At 37.2% G+C, this 16,834-nt stretch overlaps 1 protein-coding gene across 2 annotated transcripts in view; it reads right to left on the bottom strand.

Moving 5' to 3' along the window:
- Positions 1-4,079: 4,079 nt before the first annotated feature.
- Positions 4,080-16,834, bottom strand: part of LOC144975182 (uncharacterized) — a 32,154-nt gene continuing 19,399 nt past the window's right edge. The window contains exons 21-26 of one of the 2 annotated variants that reach the window (XR_013645877.1): positions 14,137-16,530; positions 12,743-13,061; positions 11,989-12,105; positions 10,888-11,070; positions 7,613-9,847; positions 4,080-7,267 (exon numbers count right to left, since the gene is read on the bottom strand). Coding sequence is in view for 1 of the 2 variants with exons in the window: in XM_078918993.1 (XP_078775119.1) it covers positions 9,069-9,847; positions 10,888-11,070; positions 11,989-12,105; positions 12,743-13,061; positions 14,137-16,530 (3,792 nt within the window). In the remaining variant the exon portion in view is untranslated. Of the gene's footprint in view, positions 9,848-10,887; positions 11,071-11,988; positions 12,106-12,742; positions 13,062-14,136; positions 16,531-16,834 lie in introns of both variants that reach the window. The other variant, XM_078918993.1, reaches the window with a different exon arrangement.

Here is a 16,834-nt window from a genome sequence, read left to right as displayed (position 1 = left end):
CTTTTTAAACTAGATATTTTATAGACACTCCTTACATATGGCGTTAGACAGGCGCTCTTTAATAAGAGCCGTGGTGTATTCACTCAGAGTGGCATTACTTAACACTCTGTATTGGTTGATTTGACAACATTTTATGTTACTTGGACCATTAACCTAGGTGGTTTAACATTTTCATACTTAGTAGGGAGTCCTTCGATCAGACATTTGCGCTGGATAAAGGGGGAGCTGGTTTTCAACAGTTTTGCCATCTCTGGAAAGAATTTCTGATGATATTAGATTCTAGATCTTTATTGATTGGAGACTATGGGTAACGACTTATGGTTGTGAGGCTGATGCACTAACTTTTATACTTAAGTTTTTATCAGTGTTGTTAATATACAATGACCTACAGTATATTTTCCCTTGTTTCGATTGAAATTGTTTGGGATTTTTAGCAACTATTTTGTATATAATTTTTTAATGCATACATACAACATGGGTCTTGATTCCCGTTTAAATGCAAAAGACGCATCGACCCACGATTTGCGGCAGTCTTAGTTTCCAGCATAGTGTAATATACACATGACGTGACACGGATATCGTTATATTTAGTTCATTTTATTATTTAAGTGGGCCGGAGCAGAATTTGTCAGATTCTTCCATGGAGGTCTTTGTATATTTGGTTACAAAGCTGCACCAGGGGGAAACTGGTGACGATGAGGATTAGGGACGTGTGAGGAATGATGATGAGATGATGATGAGGATGATGATAATAGCGTTGGTGATGGTGAAGAGGATGAGGAGGATGAGGCTGTCTGAGTCACATCTTATTGACAAGGAGTGAAGACAGATGGATGTTTATGAAGGTGAAAGGAGAAACTAATGTAGTATCTTAAACATTTTAATTGGTGAACAGGTCCGATTAGGCAATTGTCTTTCGGCTTGGGCAGGCATGCCTGTTATGACTGATGGGACTGGTCGGTTTGTCAGAACTTCAGGTTTCGGGCGTGTCCGATGTTGGTTTCTGGTGTGAACGCTGGTAGGAGTTAATCTCTTATTCTGTAATGTGAGTCACTTACTTTAACCTAGTATGGGGATGATTCTTCCTGGTTTGAGTTCCAGTTGGTGACATTCACGAAGATTTTCTTTGTACTTGTTCGATTGTATTTAGGTGGGCTTTGTTGATTCGGGCTTGATTGATGCATATTCTAGTATTTATGCCTAATCAAGGCAGGATTAGCTTGTGTTTTAACTCACTCAATCCTAGAATTTTTTGCTACTTTTCAAAATTGGATATATTAAAAATGAGCATATACATAGACATTTTTGTTCAACCACCATTAACATGTAAAACTAAAAACATTAGCTTTGATACTACGCCTATAATTTGTCGCATAAAATACGTAATAAATAGGCATGGGGCAAAAGTAACCCTGTTAAACTACGGATATAGTCAGTTTTAGGGTTGAGCGAGTTAATGGCCTTAGGGATGGATCCAGAGGCCTTATGAGTTATAAACTGTCGCCTCTATGTTATGGAGGTTCTGATCCCAGCCCGAGGACTTGCTTGTTGTCTACGTGCCATCATCGCTGCTACGTGCTAATGTTTGACTTATATTATTAGCTTGTGGTGTTACTGGAATGATTATTATAGTCCGACTCCCATGTAATTTTGACGTCATTTAAGACAATTGCGTCGACTGGTGTTTTGTTGTTAGGAGTGGCCAGGGAACATAAATACTACCCTGTTGGTTGAACTGTTGTATAAAATCAACGATTTGTTCACTTTTGGTGGTATGACCATGGCCTTCACTTTTGACTGAAATATTTGGTAGAGTCAGGCTATTTTACGGAAGCTACAGTTTAGGTGTTTCTGTAGGGTGCATGCATGTGTAACTCGGGATATCAATTACTCTCTTCGTACAACAGACCTTACCTATTGCCACAAAGGGTGGTATGCATTAAGCATAATGGATTCGTTGATTTGGACTAATAATGTAGCGGATATTTCATTATATTTTACGATTCATTTAGTTAGTCTTGAAGCGATAATATTTTGTGGGTCTTCATCGTTTTACATCGCGTGCTACTATATGACTTTGAAGTCTCATATGAATTCACAATTCGACCAATTGTGTTGTAGAATGGATAGATAAACGATACTTACCAAAGTTGAAGTTTGTCTGTTATTCTACAACACTGGTCGATTGTGAATTCATTTGCCCTCCCTTACCATAATTATCATAATATACCCTCCCCTCTAGTTCTGGTGATAGATTTATATTATCTTCATACAATCCATGAGCAGTTTATGTTAGAGTTGGGTAGTATCTGGGCTCATATAGTAGCCCGCTCAAAATTTAAAGTGTGATCGGTAAATGGATGGTTCATCACTCAAATGAATTCACAATCGACCAGTGTTGTAGAATAACAGACAAACTTCAACTTTGGTAAGTATCGTTTATCTATCCAGTCTTCAGACAGGTGATCTTACGTTATCTTATTTTAATTTTCACATTTATATTCTGTTCTTTCATTGATGATTTCATTCTGTTGGTTTAAAACTTTCTCTTGTTCACATTTTCACACTGCATGACATTTTGGATAGGTAAAAAGCACGAGACATTCTGGTGATACAGCCGTATACTTATTTGCAGGTCTGATAACCCAATTTCTCATGGGGGAGGGCGATGAGAGCAATTCATCCCTCCCCCCCCCCCCCTTTCCACCTCTAAACCCCGATGTCCAACATGGGCGTTCAATTAGATAACATGATGCGGACGAGGACCATTGCCTACATACCGTACCCGTTTCTAAAGGGATTTACGAGATGGAGATCGATTTGGAAGAATACAGTTTCCTAGGGCGGGAGGTCGTTTCCTCTGGACCATATTCCACGCCAGTAAGAGAAGACACCGGGTGACCTCTAGTCTAGGGTGACTTGTTCAACGGCGGCCACTCGACATCAGTGGATGGATACCCTGCGGGATTGGATCGTAGCCATCGTAATATTATTACGTTATTACGATGGCTACGATTGGATGGGGTGACGGCTAGGACTTCATATGTATAGATGTCACTGGGTGACGGCCTTAGCCCCCTCCCCCCCCCCTACCTCAAGTGCGTTATGCTGACGGCCAATAGACTAATGTCAGGGACTTGTCTTCTAATGGCAGCCACTCGGCATCAATGGATACCCTGCGGCGTCACCCACCTCCGCCCGTTGAGGTAATGCTTTGGATACGTTGTAAAACGCTTTATAAATATATATATATTTAAAAATTTTTTTTTTTTTAAAGCGCCTATGTATGTCTTGTGTTCTGGTGAGGGCCAATCGACTTAGATCAAGGTCGCGTTTAATGGCAGCCACTTGACATCGGAGGAAACCCTGCGGCGTCACCCACTCTTTGCCGCCAGACCTAACAGATCCAGTCCAGCTACCCAATCACTGCTGGATGGAAAGGGGGGTCAGAACATTTCAACTGCACCAGGGATCGATATCTGCCTTTTGCGTTTGAAGCGAGTGCTCTACCAACTGAGCTATCGGGACCCCCCCCCCCCCCCCATCTCTTCTCTCTTCCTCATTGCATATAGTTTTCAGTTTCAGCTTTTCGAAAATGACATCTCATTCAAATCCAGTCCGTTCTTGAATGAATTTTTACCTATATTGCCGTCACAATCGACATCAAAGTGAAACAGTCACACAAAAAACAAGCAACAACAAAAACTGAGCATTCATATAGCGCAATATCCACCAAACGTACTCATAGCGCTTTATAAGGGATCCCTAGCCAATAGGAACAACGGACTTGTTGGACGAGACACGACTGTTAGGCGATATTACATTTTTTTTTCCGACAGAGAGAACGCTGTTAACGGCCATGTATTAATCTTACACCAGAGTTCGGTGAGATAATTTGAGTAAAGAGCCTTCTCCAATGACTCAACTATGCCCGCCCAAGACCTTCCAATTGGATGATGGGTATCATACCACATCGCCGCACAATCACAAATACATCCTTATCTCCCCAGTGAGTCAAAAGACCCAATTTTCCTGTTATTCTAAACTTAGTACGAAATAAAAGGGACAAGTCCGTGGTATGCATGTAGGTATTTATTTTTATTGTTTAATTTTTTTTTTATTAAGCAATAGCATGGCATTTTTAGAACATAAAAGAGGGGGCATAATATACACTTTTCATTTAATATTTTTTACAAAGAAAAAAAAAAGAACATGTATAAAATGGCTTTGTACAAGCAAATCATCACTCTCACAGTATATTACAACGAACGGGATCCATTTGTTCTATGCAGCTCTCTTACTCCCGTCATTCTAACAAATATGTATGTAATAAGATTTAAAAAAAAATTATAAAAAGATCACACAATTCAGCAACACGGAGTAATAACAACAATGTCATCATTATAAGTATCCACAAGTCACAAAATGAGTAAATGGTCAAATTGAGATTGTTAAAATAAACAAAACAAAATAAGAAAAATATTCTAGTCCAATACCTTTAAAAAAGAAAATCACACAATTTTCCCTTAGGAAATAACAAAAAGCTCCTTCAGTTTACTATAGATGAAAAAAAAAAAAGTCCTATTCAAGGCGCAATATCTCATTATCTTCAAGGCATTGGCAAAAAAAGTAAAACAGAATTTGAAAATGCAAATTGTAAGACAAAGCAACAAGTAAGAAAGCCATTTTTTTTTGACGAGTCATCAAAATTTTCCATGATATCTCGCTCCATTGTCAAAACCACAGTTAAGCCGAAAACATATTTTTATATATCGATGGCTTAGTTTGCAAACAATTCCACCTCTAAGAATATGCATTTTTTCTTTCCTATTTAAGGCCAAGATAACTCCAACAATAATACATCATATAATGGAAGACCAATCCAATGAAAATACTTTATTTTGATGCGTCACATAAAGTTTACATTGATGGACCCCTATATCGAAATAGTTTTTATTTTTTTTAGTAGAGAAAATAAAAAGCTAGGAAGCAAGCTTCCATAAGTACACTAAAATATGGCAGAATTAAAACAATTGAAAAAAGAGAAGTTTGCACAAAAAAGGTAACACAAACAAAAACACATTGAAATTTACTAATATCGCATATACCCCGGTGAACAATTAATTAAAAAAAAAAATGAAACACATACATATTATAAATTGCCAGCAATGAGAAACATTTCTGTTATAAGCAGGAACTCCTAGGAAACCTGCGAATTGCAACTAACTCCTAGGGAACAGAATTTTGTTCATATATTTCATCCCTCTATTAGGCTATTGGGACAGTCTACAGCTAAGCAAATTTATTCATTTGCAATATTCAATTGAAATCCCTTAAAGTATAAAAATGAACAATGCAAAGAAAGCAGCCTACACATGTGCTTGGGTAAATCATGTCATAGTAAACGACTATTTGCCTAAAACTAATGGCAAGTTATGTCAATGTCAATGCTAACATTGCCTCTTACCACAAGAACACGAGTTCGAGACATTCTACAACTCTACCCTAATTGCTTTATTAAAGTTCTTCTATGTGTTTGTTGCAAAAGCTATATCTACATCAATCCTAATATGAAATAAACTAAAAATAAAATGATCAAGCTGTCCATTGGGGATTTTGTTTGTTAATTTATGAACGAATATGATTCAAAGCATTGACAGGTTTGTGTCGCAATATTAAATGATTAATGTTTTAGGTATACAGAGTACTGTGTCTGTACTTTTTGCATTGTCTTTTGTTGCTCTTTTTATAGGTTGTAATGAAACTGTTGCTGCTTGAAGCTCGAAGGAATAAAAGGCAATAGGCTTTTTTGTTGTTTTTTTTTAAAGGGTTTTACGGCGCTTGCAACACATTTAGGTTATAGCAGCGCCAGTAAAAAGAAGAAATTGGGACAGTAAAAAGTTCTAGAATTACAATTAAAGCATCCAAGAAAAAGTAAGACAAAGGGGAACTGGGAACAAATAGGGATCAGATGTAGATTCCAAGAGCATACCATCAATGTTCTTAGTTTGAGATCACCAATAAGTCTCATCCGGACACAAGCACGGCCCCCACTAAGAGGAATACACTCAAATGCTTACATTATAAATTAGAACAAATATAATAATACATAACAGAGAGATGATTTACAAGGGAAAAAATATCATCTCCCAAAACAATAACTATGCATTCGACTGTTTCCCTCCCAGCCAGGACCCCGACCAGGGCCAGGACAATACCAAGCAATCTCATTCCAAGACAAAGACAGAATGCAAGTTGGAAAACATATATAGGGGGATAGAAGACACAATAAGTTCCTCCCTGCCCACTATGGGAGGTAAGAACCCCACCCAGAAAGGCAATAGGAAATAGAATGGAAGTGTCAATCGAATGAAAACAGATGAATAGAAAACTAAAGAACCCAAAATGTCCACATTATCTGTTTTCGTTTTAATAAATTGAAGTTTCTATTCCTTTTCCTATTGCTGTTCTTTGTCATGGAAAAAATGTTAAAGTATTAACGCGTCATCTTTTCTGTAAAATCTGGCTCTCTATTACCCACCTTTATGCTGACTTTATGAGAGGTTTGTGTATAACTTAAATTTTGTGTTGATTTTTATTTTTTTGACTTTTAATTTGAAAATACATTAAGGCACATTTTTAAAAAATACAGTCAAACAAGTATTCATTGAACAGTTCTCAAATTACCACACTTAAAGAGATCAATGTCCCAAATTTATTTCCAGCAATTTCTTTGTAATTTTTACATACCATTAACAATATCATCTCTCCCTCTTTCCTCATTACATTCATGCCCACGCTTTTTTTTTGTTTGTTTGTTGCTTTAGGTCTCTTCCAACACAATTGAGGTTATATGAGAGACCGCTGAAACAAAAAAACAAGCAATCCAACAAAAATAGTACAAATGTAAATCAAAATCATAACCTAAAGATATCATAAGTTTAATTATAAATAACCAAGAACAGACAGGCAGAAGATTTACAGAAAAAAAATATCCCCTGTCAAAAATACAATCACAAACCAAAGAAGCAGGATAGGCTAGTAAAGAGAAGAAGAAACGACATCACTATCGGATCGTACACCCATGCGAACATCATAGGTATATGATTCAAGGGTGATGCCCACGCTAGTTGCTAATCAAGCTCATGTAAACTTTTCTCTCTCACTCCACCCCCTCCCACCATTACATGCATGCCTTTGAAGCTCTTATTAAGTTTCTTCACTCCTCCCCACCTGCTAGTTCTCTTGTCTTAATGATAACACCAAGCTAAGTTTTTGTTTGTTTGTTGCTTTAGGTCTCTTCCAACACAATTGAGGTTATATGAGAGACCGCTGAAACAAAAAAACAAGCAATCTAACAAAAATAGTACAAATGTCAATCAAAAGCATAACCTAAAGATATCATAAGCTAAATTATAAATAACCAAGAACAAACAGGCAGAGGATTTACAGGAAAAAAAATATCCCCTGTCAAAAATACAATCACAAACCAAAGAAGCAGGATAGGCTAGTAAAGAGAAGAAGAAACGACATCACTATCGGATCGTACACCCATGCGAACATCATAGGTATATGATTCAAGGGTGATGCTCCCATCCAACCACCCGCACACCAAGCTAAGGCATAGGCAAAAAAAAGTTGAGATGGCAGTTGGGGCGGAGGAAAGGGGAGAGAGATGTTTTTTTTAGTTTGTTGCTTTAGGTCTCTTCCAACACAAGCGAGGTTATATGAGAGACCGCTGAAACAAAAAAACAAGCAATCTAACAAAAATAGTACAAATGTAAATCAAAATCATAACCTAAAGATATCATAAGCTAAATTATAAATAACCAAGAACAAACAGGCAGAAGATTTACAGAAAAAAAAATATCCCCTGTCAAAAATACAATCACAAACCAAAGAAGCAGGATAGGCTAGTAAAGAGAAGAAGAAATGACATCACTATCGGATCGTACACCCATGCGAACATCATAGGTATATGATTCAAGGGTGATGCTCCCATCCAACCACCCGCGGGAGAGAGATGAGCGGTACTCATTGCCTTACTTTATTAGTATTAATCATATGATGCCTTGGACAACAAAAAAAAGGGAGGGCATATATCCTGTGTCATGTACCACCCCTGATTGTTAAGTGTGTTTTGATAATGGCCTCGACATTTCTTATACTCTTTTGTGCTCTGATAGTGCGGCTAACTACATGCTTTTAAATAAATCTAATCTATGAAATTGATTACGTAGTGCATGAAATACTTTACAAGCAATGTCCCTTGTTCTAAAATTACATTCAAATTAATGTCGAATCATGAATTTGAGAAACTCTTCTGCTCTAGCATGCAAATTGACGAATATGTGTTAAGACTGCATGAAGGATAAGCATTCCCTCTGTTATGAAGTGGTGCAGCACTTACAACTCAAATTGGAACAACAAAAATAAAAGTTAAAATGTGCTACAAACCGGAATGACCAGGAAAATATTTGCACTGGCGTAAAACTTTGATGACAGGTAGACATTTTGCGAACATAATAAAAATCAAAATGTAATAGAAAAAAAATAACGTTAACCTTTATAAATTTATTCATTGACTCACTTTTTCCCCCTAACGAAGTCAAAATGACACTGGACACATCTTGAAAATGTTATATTAATTTGCCCCAAATTCTGAATAAGAAAAGGTGTCATTTAGATTAAATTGCATCAAAGATTAAAAAAAGGACAAGATAGATACAAACGTTCTACAGTGACGAAATAATCTCTACCATAATGTATTGGTCAGAAAAAAATTGTTCATAAAACATTGGTTCTAGATACCATACTTCTTGAATGTACATGTAATAAGTACATATAATTTAATAGATCTTAAAAAAAAAAAGAAAAAGAATATGAATATATCATAAATATACAACAGGATTCGTATGTACAATTTATCTTCCTTTTACTTTTTTTTTTTAATAACAGATGATAATGATTGCTGGTCTATCATAACATGAAGAAACATAGATAGACAAAGTAACAAATGGTTATTTACAAGATTTGATGAGCACAAAGAGAGATGACTAATAAATCAATTAATATCGACCTCTTTTATCAGAGTAATGTTGTGATGATGATGATGATGATGATGACGAAGATGATGATGATGATGCTGCCTTTTTACTTCTGTCACTAGAATCATGACGACGATTGGATGATGATGATGATGCTGATGAAGATGAACTTGAACGACGATGTGATGAGGAGGATGACGATGATGATGATAATGGCAATGATGATTGATGATGTGGTGGATGTGTTCTTGGGAGGGGTGGTGGTGGCGGTGGGGGTGGATCGTCATCTGCTATGGTGTTCCCACTAACTATGGCATGTTGTTGAACCTGTTGTGATGGTGCAGTGTGAAAAAAGTCATTGTTGTAATTTGTTTGAGGAGGATGGGGATGATTAAACTGGTGATGGTGATGGTGGTGGTGAGGATGATGAGGAGGAGGGGGCTGTTGATGGGGAGGTGGGTGGTGGTGGGTGTGAGGTGGAGGCAATGAAGTTGTAGAGCTTGGTTGGGCATTGACAGAAGATGACGAACCAGGGGGGAATACAGAACTGGGTGCTGGGGCTGGGTGGTGGTGGTGGTGCTGGTGAGGCCACTGCTTAAGAGATGAGGATGTAGACGAGGATGACGATATTGATGACGGTGGTTGCTGGTATGGTGGTATGTGAGAGTGAGGGGGCGTTGGGTAACTGTTGCTTTCTTTTCCATTATGAGGCATGGAGACAGATGTGGAGGATATGCTCGGTTGCTGAGGGAGAAGACTTGAATGACTGGGTGCGCTCAAAGCCCCATTCACCAATGGCGCTGAGGAGAAAAAGAAAGGAAAAAAATGTGTTATTTCATTTCACTTAGGCTAAATTTGGATCATGTGGATCATGTACAAAAAAAGAAAAGATCAAAAAGAAAATGAAAGTGAAAAAAATTGGAGAAGGCACATTGTCATAAAAAGTACAAAGAAAAATACAAGATCGTCTTTCCATGACTGAGGAATAAGAGACAAAAAAAAGGAAAAAGAAAAAGAAAAGCAAGCAAGCTACAACATGGAGCCAGCAAGAAGACTAGACAAGCACAATTCGTACAGAAGTTTTTTGCAAGAATAAAATCATTAAAAAAAAACAAAACAAAAAAACGACCATTGAAAACGTCACAGGAATCTTTGAATAAAAACTCAAAACAATCAATGAAAAAATAAAGCCTCTGGAAATTAACAAAGCTCATTGATTTAAAAATAAATAATGGTATCGGCATTTATCATGGATATCAAATTATCAAGAAATAAACATGAGTAAATCGAATCATCGCCAAAAAAAAAGAAATAAATAATAATGTGAAATTGAATGTAAGATTGAATTTAATATACGAAAATTATCTTATTCATCTGAAGTGTTTCATTCATCCTGTTTTGTTGATAAAGGGGAAACCTCAAACGTCCATTTTATTTGTTTTCGTATAATAAATTGAAGCTTACATTCAATTTCACAATGTTATTTATTTCTTCGAGCTTTGAGCAGCAACATTTACATTACTCAAAAAAAGAAAGAAAGAAAGAAAGAAAGAAAGAAGAGGAAGAGAAAAGAAGAAAAAGAAGAAATTTGTTATGAGGACATCCTCTGCGCTTAACTTGGGTGATTTATCTCTTTTACCTGTGTTCAATGTCCAGTAGACTACACTTTAATTTCCTAGACCATTCACAAAATAAAACGACATTTCTTTAATATCATATTTATGCAATAGAGAACAGGTCTTTAATATCACCCTGTCTTGTTGGGGGATGACCAGGGTTTATATGGAGATATACAATGCATTGTGATCATCCAAGATAACCGACCTATGGCAGTACTTACCAGCAAAACTTGCACTTGGAATCGAAGAGGCGGCTGCAGGAAAATTTGAGGATGGACGAGATCCATTCTTAGAGGAGGATGGATAAGGAAAAGTTCTGGATGGTGGCGGATGGGGTGGAGGAGGGGGAGGTGGGATTGACTCGTCTTTTCCAGAACTGGAATCAACCGCAGATGCAGGTGGATCTGAGACAAGAGAAGAAATTAATTTATAATATAAGGCAATTGCTTAAAAATTAAAAAAAAAATTCTATTAGATATATTTATCCACAAAAATAAAAAAAGAACAAATTAATAAATATTTAACTTGGAAAGCAGGTGTGTGGGTATGCTTGATTTTATATCCATTATTTGACAAACAACAATTAACATTAAGACAGAGAATAAGCCACAGAATGCTTATTTTATTTGAAAATATAAGAGAGAGAACTACTTTTCCACAATGTCATAGACTATATGTAAAAAAATCAATACAGTCAGGTTTTTCTAATCTTTAACCCCACAATCTGGATGTCTCCATTATCCGGCAAGTGGAGGATTTTTATTTCTTCTTTATTTGTACATCATAATCTGGAAATTCTTGTTTCCAGATCCGAATACTGATTTTGGGAACAAGCCATTACAACAAAGAAGATTTACAACTCTATGATCCAAACATCACACTAATCGACACCATCTGCTCTGATTCAATACAATGGACAACCGATTGAATTATAATCCGACTGAAAACACTTTGGCCGATCAGATTAAGGTCAGGTAGGTAACTTATTTGTTATCAAGTCCAGTCAATGGCAGACAATCCCACTTCCTCAATCAACATGGCGGTGCAGCATGTGTGCAATAATCAACAAACATCAATTATGTGTGTTTGGTCCGTTTACACATTTTGATCAAAATCCTATCACTTGATATTGATGTCATTGGGCATAAAAAGCTTTAAGGTTTCAATTGAGGTAAAGATAAGTCTTTGATGGGACTTAGATCTCGCCTCTGTTCAACACTCCTACTTCACTATCGTCTAACTTATGAATCTGTTCTCTTGCCTTGATTGCTGCTAAGAATAAGCACTACCCTACTCTATTAATATTTAAAAAAATCACATACCAGATTTAGCCTTGTCTTCAGCCGAATCATCCAAGCCAAATTCCAAACGAAGTCTGTCACTCAGGCTCAGTTGTTTCACTTTCTTCTTCTCTTTTTCCCTGGAGGATTTCTTCTCCTCTGGAAGAGAAATGGGATCATTTAGAAAAGAAAAAGAAAAGAAGAGAGAGAGACTCAATTTGAAATACACATTAAGTAAAGCAAAGTGCAAATAAGGTAAAATGAATGATTTTGATCAATTATTAATATTAAAATAAAAAACAATAAAAAACAAATTTGACGAGAAAAATCAGAAATACAAGAAAAAAATTGTTAACAGAAACAACTTTGAAAAAGTAAAACAACTGAAAAAACCAAAACAATTAAAAAATCTCCAAACAAATACAAAAAAAAAAACCAAAACAAAACTCTCTATCCAAGAAATTACTAATTAAAAAAATAGTACAACATTTTTGAAAGAGTGCTATCACTTGTGACCTATCAAGTCTCAAAAAGGTAAAGCATTGTAAAGGCTAAATAGACTGAATTCTAAATCTAACTTATCAGTCAAATTTACATGGATTTACTGAGGAGCATGAATGCAATTCCTTAGCCTGCCTAAAATGTTTATCAATTTTTTAATACTTGAAACTATACTTTCAATACATGTTTCGACAAGTACTGCATGTGTGGGTCATTACTCTTAATATAATTGTTCAGAAGTTGAAACATGATAAGCTGGTCATGAAACAACACAATATGAGACTTTATTACACACCTTTCTTCTTCTCTGTTGATTTGAACAATGGCAGAGTTGCTAAAGTTGGCATCCTGCCACTGCTGCTGCTTCCACTGTGCCTTCTGTGGGGGCTGGTGGCTGAGGCAGATGAAGATGCCGATAAGGAGTAGGAGCCAATTGACGAGGAAGAGGGAGAAGAAGACAGAAATTTCTCGCAAACTGATGAGAGAGTCACAGTTGTGCAAGGAAGGGATATTGGTGACGATGAAGATGAAGAAGAAGCAGAAGAAGCCTTTGTCTCAGATGCTGTTGTAGTGGCAGGTTTCTTCAAACGCATTCTGTATTCCAACAAACTGACCTAAAAGAATATAAAATATAAATTCATATTTTAAATATCCAGCATGATAGATCCAGATTCAAAGGTCGTGGGTTCAAGGCAACGTGCCAGAAATTAGAAAAAAAGAAGTAAAAAGGCACCAAAATGTCTCATCCAGACACCTAAGCCCATTTAAATGTGTACAATGGAGAGCCAAACTGAATAAGACTTTGAAAAAATGCGTACAGTTCTGCAAAAACGATTATCAGCACTAAATCTGATAATGGGCAATTAGACCATACTAGCAATAATATAATCAATATTTAAATTAATGAATAAGCTTACACTTTACTGCACAAGCACAGGGCCAGAAGAATACACTCAAATGCTCACCAAATCATATATATGTAAAACAAAAAATAAGTGAAAAACAGAGAGATGATTTACAAGACAAAAAATATCATCTCTCAAAACTCTAACTATACATTTGGCCGTTTCCCTCCCAGCCAGGGTATCCGGTCAGGGCCAGGACAAAACCAAGTAATCTCATTCCAAGACAAAGACAGAAAACAAGTTGGAAAACAGATATAGGGGTATAGAATACACAATGAGTGCCTCCTTGCCCACTGTGGGAGATCGGGAACCCCACCCAGTTTATAACAGTAGTAGGCAGGTCTGTTAATTTGTTGGATGATCTTTTTCCTCAAAAGAAGCCCCCCCCACCCCCTCTCCCTCCAATTCAAATCTGTCTCCTTGAATGCTCTGTCTTTTGATTTAATTTCATATGTATGCATTTTTTCGTATTTAACCTCTGAAAGACTCCCAGAAAAATAAATGCACTGATTAATGTTTTCTCTCTCTTTTCAAATGCTATTTTAGTTTCACTGAATTATTTAAACATTTTAAAAATGTGATTTAACATTATGACAGAATTCTACAAATTTGATGATAATAATAACATTCTTTGAATGCTATTTTTGTTTTACTACATTATTTTAAACTTTAATAATAGCAACGATAGTAGTAATAATAATAATGATAATTGTAATAATAATAATAACTCCTCTCACACTTGTTCAAAATCTATCATCTAACTACAAATCTCTATTATGCTCACCTTTTTTTTGGCAGCCGGGGTTGCTTCTGATGTCGTTGAGGCAGCAGTTGGAGAAACTGATGGAGACGAAGTTGTCGTAGGCATCATTGCCTCCCGATCCGACAGTGATGACAAAGTTCTTGAACTCGTAGAGACCATACTGGTGTTAGCAGATGACTCGTCTGGACTGCTCATCAAAGACGAAATTGGAGGGGAACTAATAGAAGACACAGCTGCTGATGTGTGTTGTGCTAATGATGGAGGTGGTGTTGTGCTTACCATGTCACTGGAGACTACACTGCTGCCACTTACCGTAGACGGTCTGTGGCTGTTGTTGGCGTTTGAAGTTTGAATGGCTGATGATGAAGAGCAATCTTCTACCTGAGAGGACTCAAAAGCTGAAGAGTTATTCACATTGCAGCTGCCACTATTTGATGATACAGTACACCCACTTCCCCCAGGAGACCTATGGCCACCAACTATTGCCGGTGATGGTGATGGAGATGCAGTGGCATTATCTGGTACAGCTTCACGCAGCACTGATGAATTGGAGCAATTTCCATCCTCCTCTTCTTCCCATACCATGGCATCAGCAGCATGAGAATCGCGAGGCAGTGAACGAAATGCGCGAGGCAGTGAACGAAATGTGCTTGATGACGATACACCAACCTCTTCGTTTGACGAGTCATCTATGGAGTCTGAAGTCTCGCTTTGGTGCACGACACTTCTATTCAAGTCTCTTTCTGAGTTACTGTCACAAAAGCTTGTTAGGTTGCCTGGATTTGGGTTCTGATTGACATTTTCTGAAGATGGTGATTGGGATACAGCTGAAAACCTCTCTATTACAGCAAGTTCAGAACTGGTAGAATCTACATTGGCATCTTCCGCAGGAAGAACTTGGCCCTGCCCGGCAGTACAAGACTCTGTAACAGGGTCTACAGCTGATGCTGACTCATTAATAAGATCACGACCCTGAGAATCACTTGAAGCGGGGAGGTCACATGACACATTATTGCCTGCCGAGTCACATGATCGTTGCTCAAGGTCATTTCCTAACTCATCACATTCTCTTTCATGATTGTTCACAATGGAAACATTACTACTGCCTGAATCACAACATCCAGAGGAAACATTATTTTCTGAAACGGATGAAGCTGAAACTGCCATTGGCACCTCATTGCCTACATCTTCTTTAGATTGAATATCTTCCTGCAATGCTTCTGCAGAATCACACTCTGCAGTTCTTGTCTCGGAGGAAATAACATTTGTCAGGCTACCAGAACTACTCGAACTTATGGTCTCTAGACAATGCATTGATAACTTGCTGGAAACAGTTGGCAATAAGCTAGCTGATTCACTTATTATTACTTCAGCCTCTACATTTTTACTGCACTCTGGATCTTCTTGGCTACCTGAATTTTCACCAGCAGCTACCTGATGATTAACTATCTGTGACGGCATTCTATGTACTTGTCGGTTTGTAGCAGAATTGCTCACAGAAATAATATCACAGCTTGATGTGTCTTCGCCTAGTTTTTTCAAAGAAGGCACAATATTATTCTTAGCAATATTCAAAGAAATGTCCTCAGAACTATTCACCTGACAATCACCTTGCATTCCCGAGGATGACTGTTGTTCCTTTTCTTTTTGACAAGCGTCTATTGTAAAAATATCTTTATCAAGATCAACGACAGTTTTGCTTGCGCCTCCAGTCAAAGAGGAGGGTGGTTCCATTTCATGAACATTGAGATCCACACAGACTGTGGCTGGTCCATCTGCTTCCATGATTGATTTTGTAACTACATAGCCTGCTTCACTGCCACTTTCCATTAAGTTATTTACACCATTATATACACTATTTACAACATGAACCCTTCGTGACACAGACGAATTGTCTAATTCAGACTCTTCCTTATGGTCCGTCTTATTCGAATTAGAATTTACAGAAGTTAATGAACTAACATTGTTTTCCTCAGGATTAAAGACTTTGCTGGCACGTGGAGGGGGCTTATCATTCGAGGAGCTCTCACCACTACTGTCTCTTTCCAAAGCTTCAAATCGAGTCCTGAGTGAACCAACATGCGATGATCTGGAAGGTGAGAGGGATACAGAAGTAATACAGTCAGTGGTTGAGGAAAACCCATTGACGAGGTGATTTGAAGATGTTGACAATGACGACGATGATGAAGATGCAGCAGTTGTTATCTCCGACACTTTGTGTTTCAGTCCATTAGAAAGGACACCAGGTGCTTCATCTGCGTTTCCTGACTTGGACTGAACCGAATCAAACTTAAGGCAGACACTGACACTAGATGGGGTGCTGTCTGATGTTTTCTTAAAGACTCCAGGACTGTGAGTACTCGGCACCTCTTTATATCCGTTTTGATGGGGATAAGTTTTATGCAACAACAGCCTCTGAATTCCAGGCAAACAACCAAGAGATGAAAAAGAAAGAAAAAAAAGAAACAAAATCAACCAATTGAAATTAAAAAAAAAAAAAAAATGGAACAATGATAACAAATCTTGAATCAATTTTAAAAGTTCACTCTAACATTAACAATAACTCTAAAATGCAGAGAGAGATTTAAGTCTGAGTAAGTTCACTATATTTTATTCTCCACCATTATATGTTTTCATAATATTGACATCGCATTTCTCACATTTACAAATAAAAAAAAAATTATCAGCATTGAAATTTCTCCCCAACAATTTAGTAAAA

Source organism: Berghia stephanieae, chromosome 6, assembly GCF_034508935.2.
Source record: "Berghia stephanieae isolate SIO BIC M18660-M18661 chromosome 6, UCSD_Bste_1.3, whole genome shotgun sequence".
Classification (NCBI taxonomy): domain Eukaryota; kingdom Metazoa; phylum Mollusca; class Gastropoda; order Nudibranchia; family Aeolidiidae; genus Berghia; species Berghia stephanieae.
The sequence above is the reverse complement of the archived record's forward strand: the minus strand, read 5'-3'. Positions and strand labels throughout refer to the sequence as shown.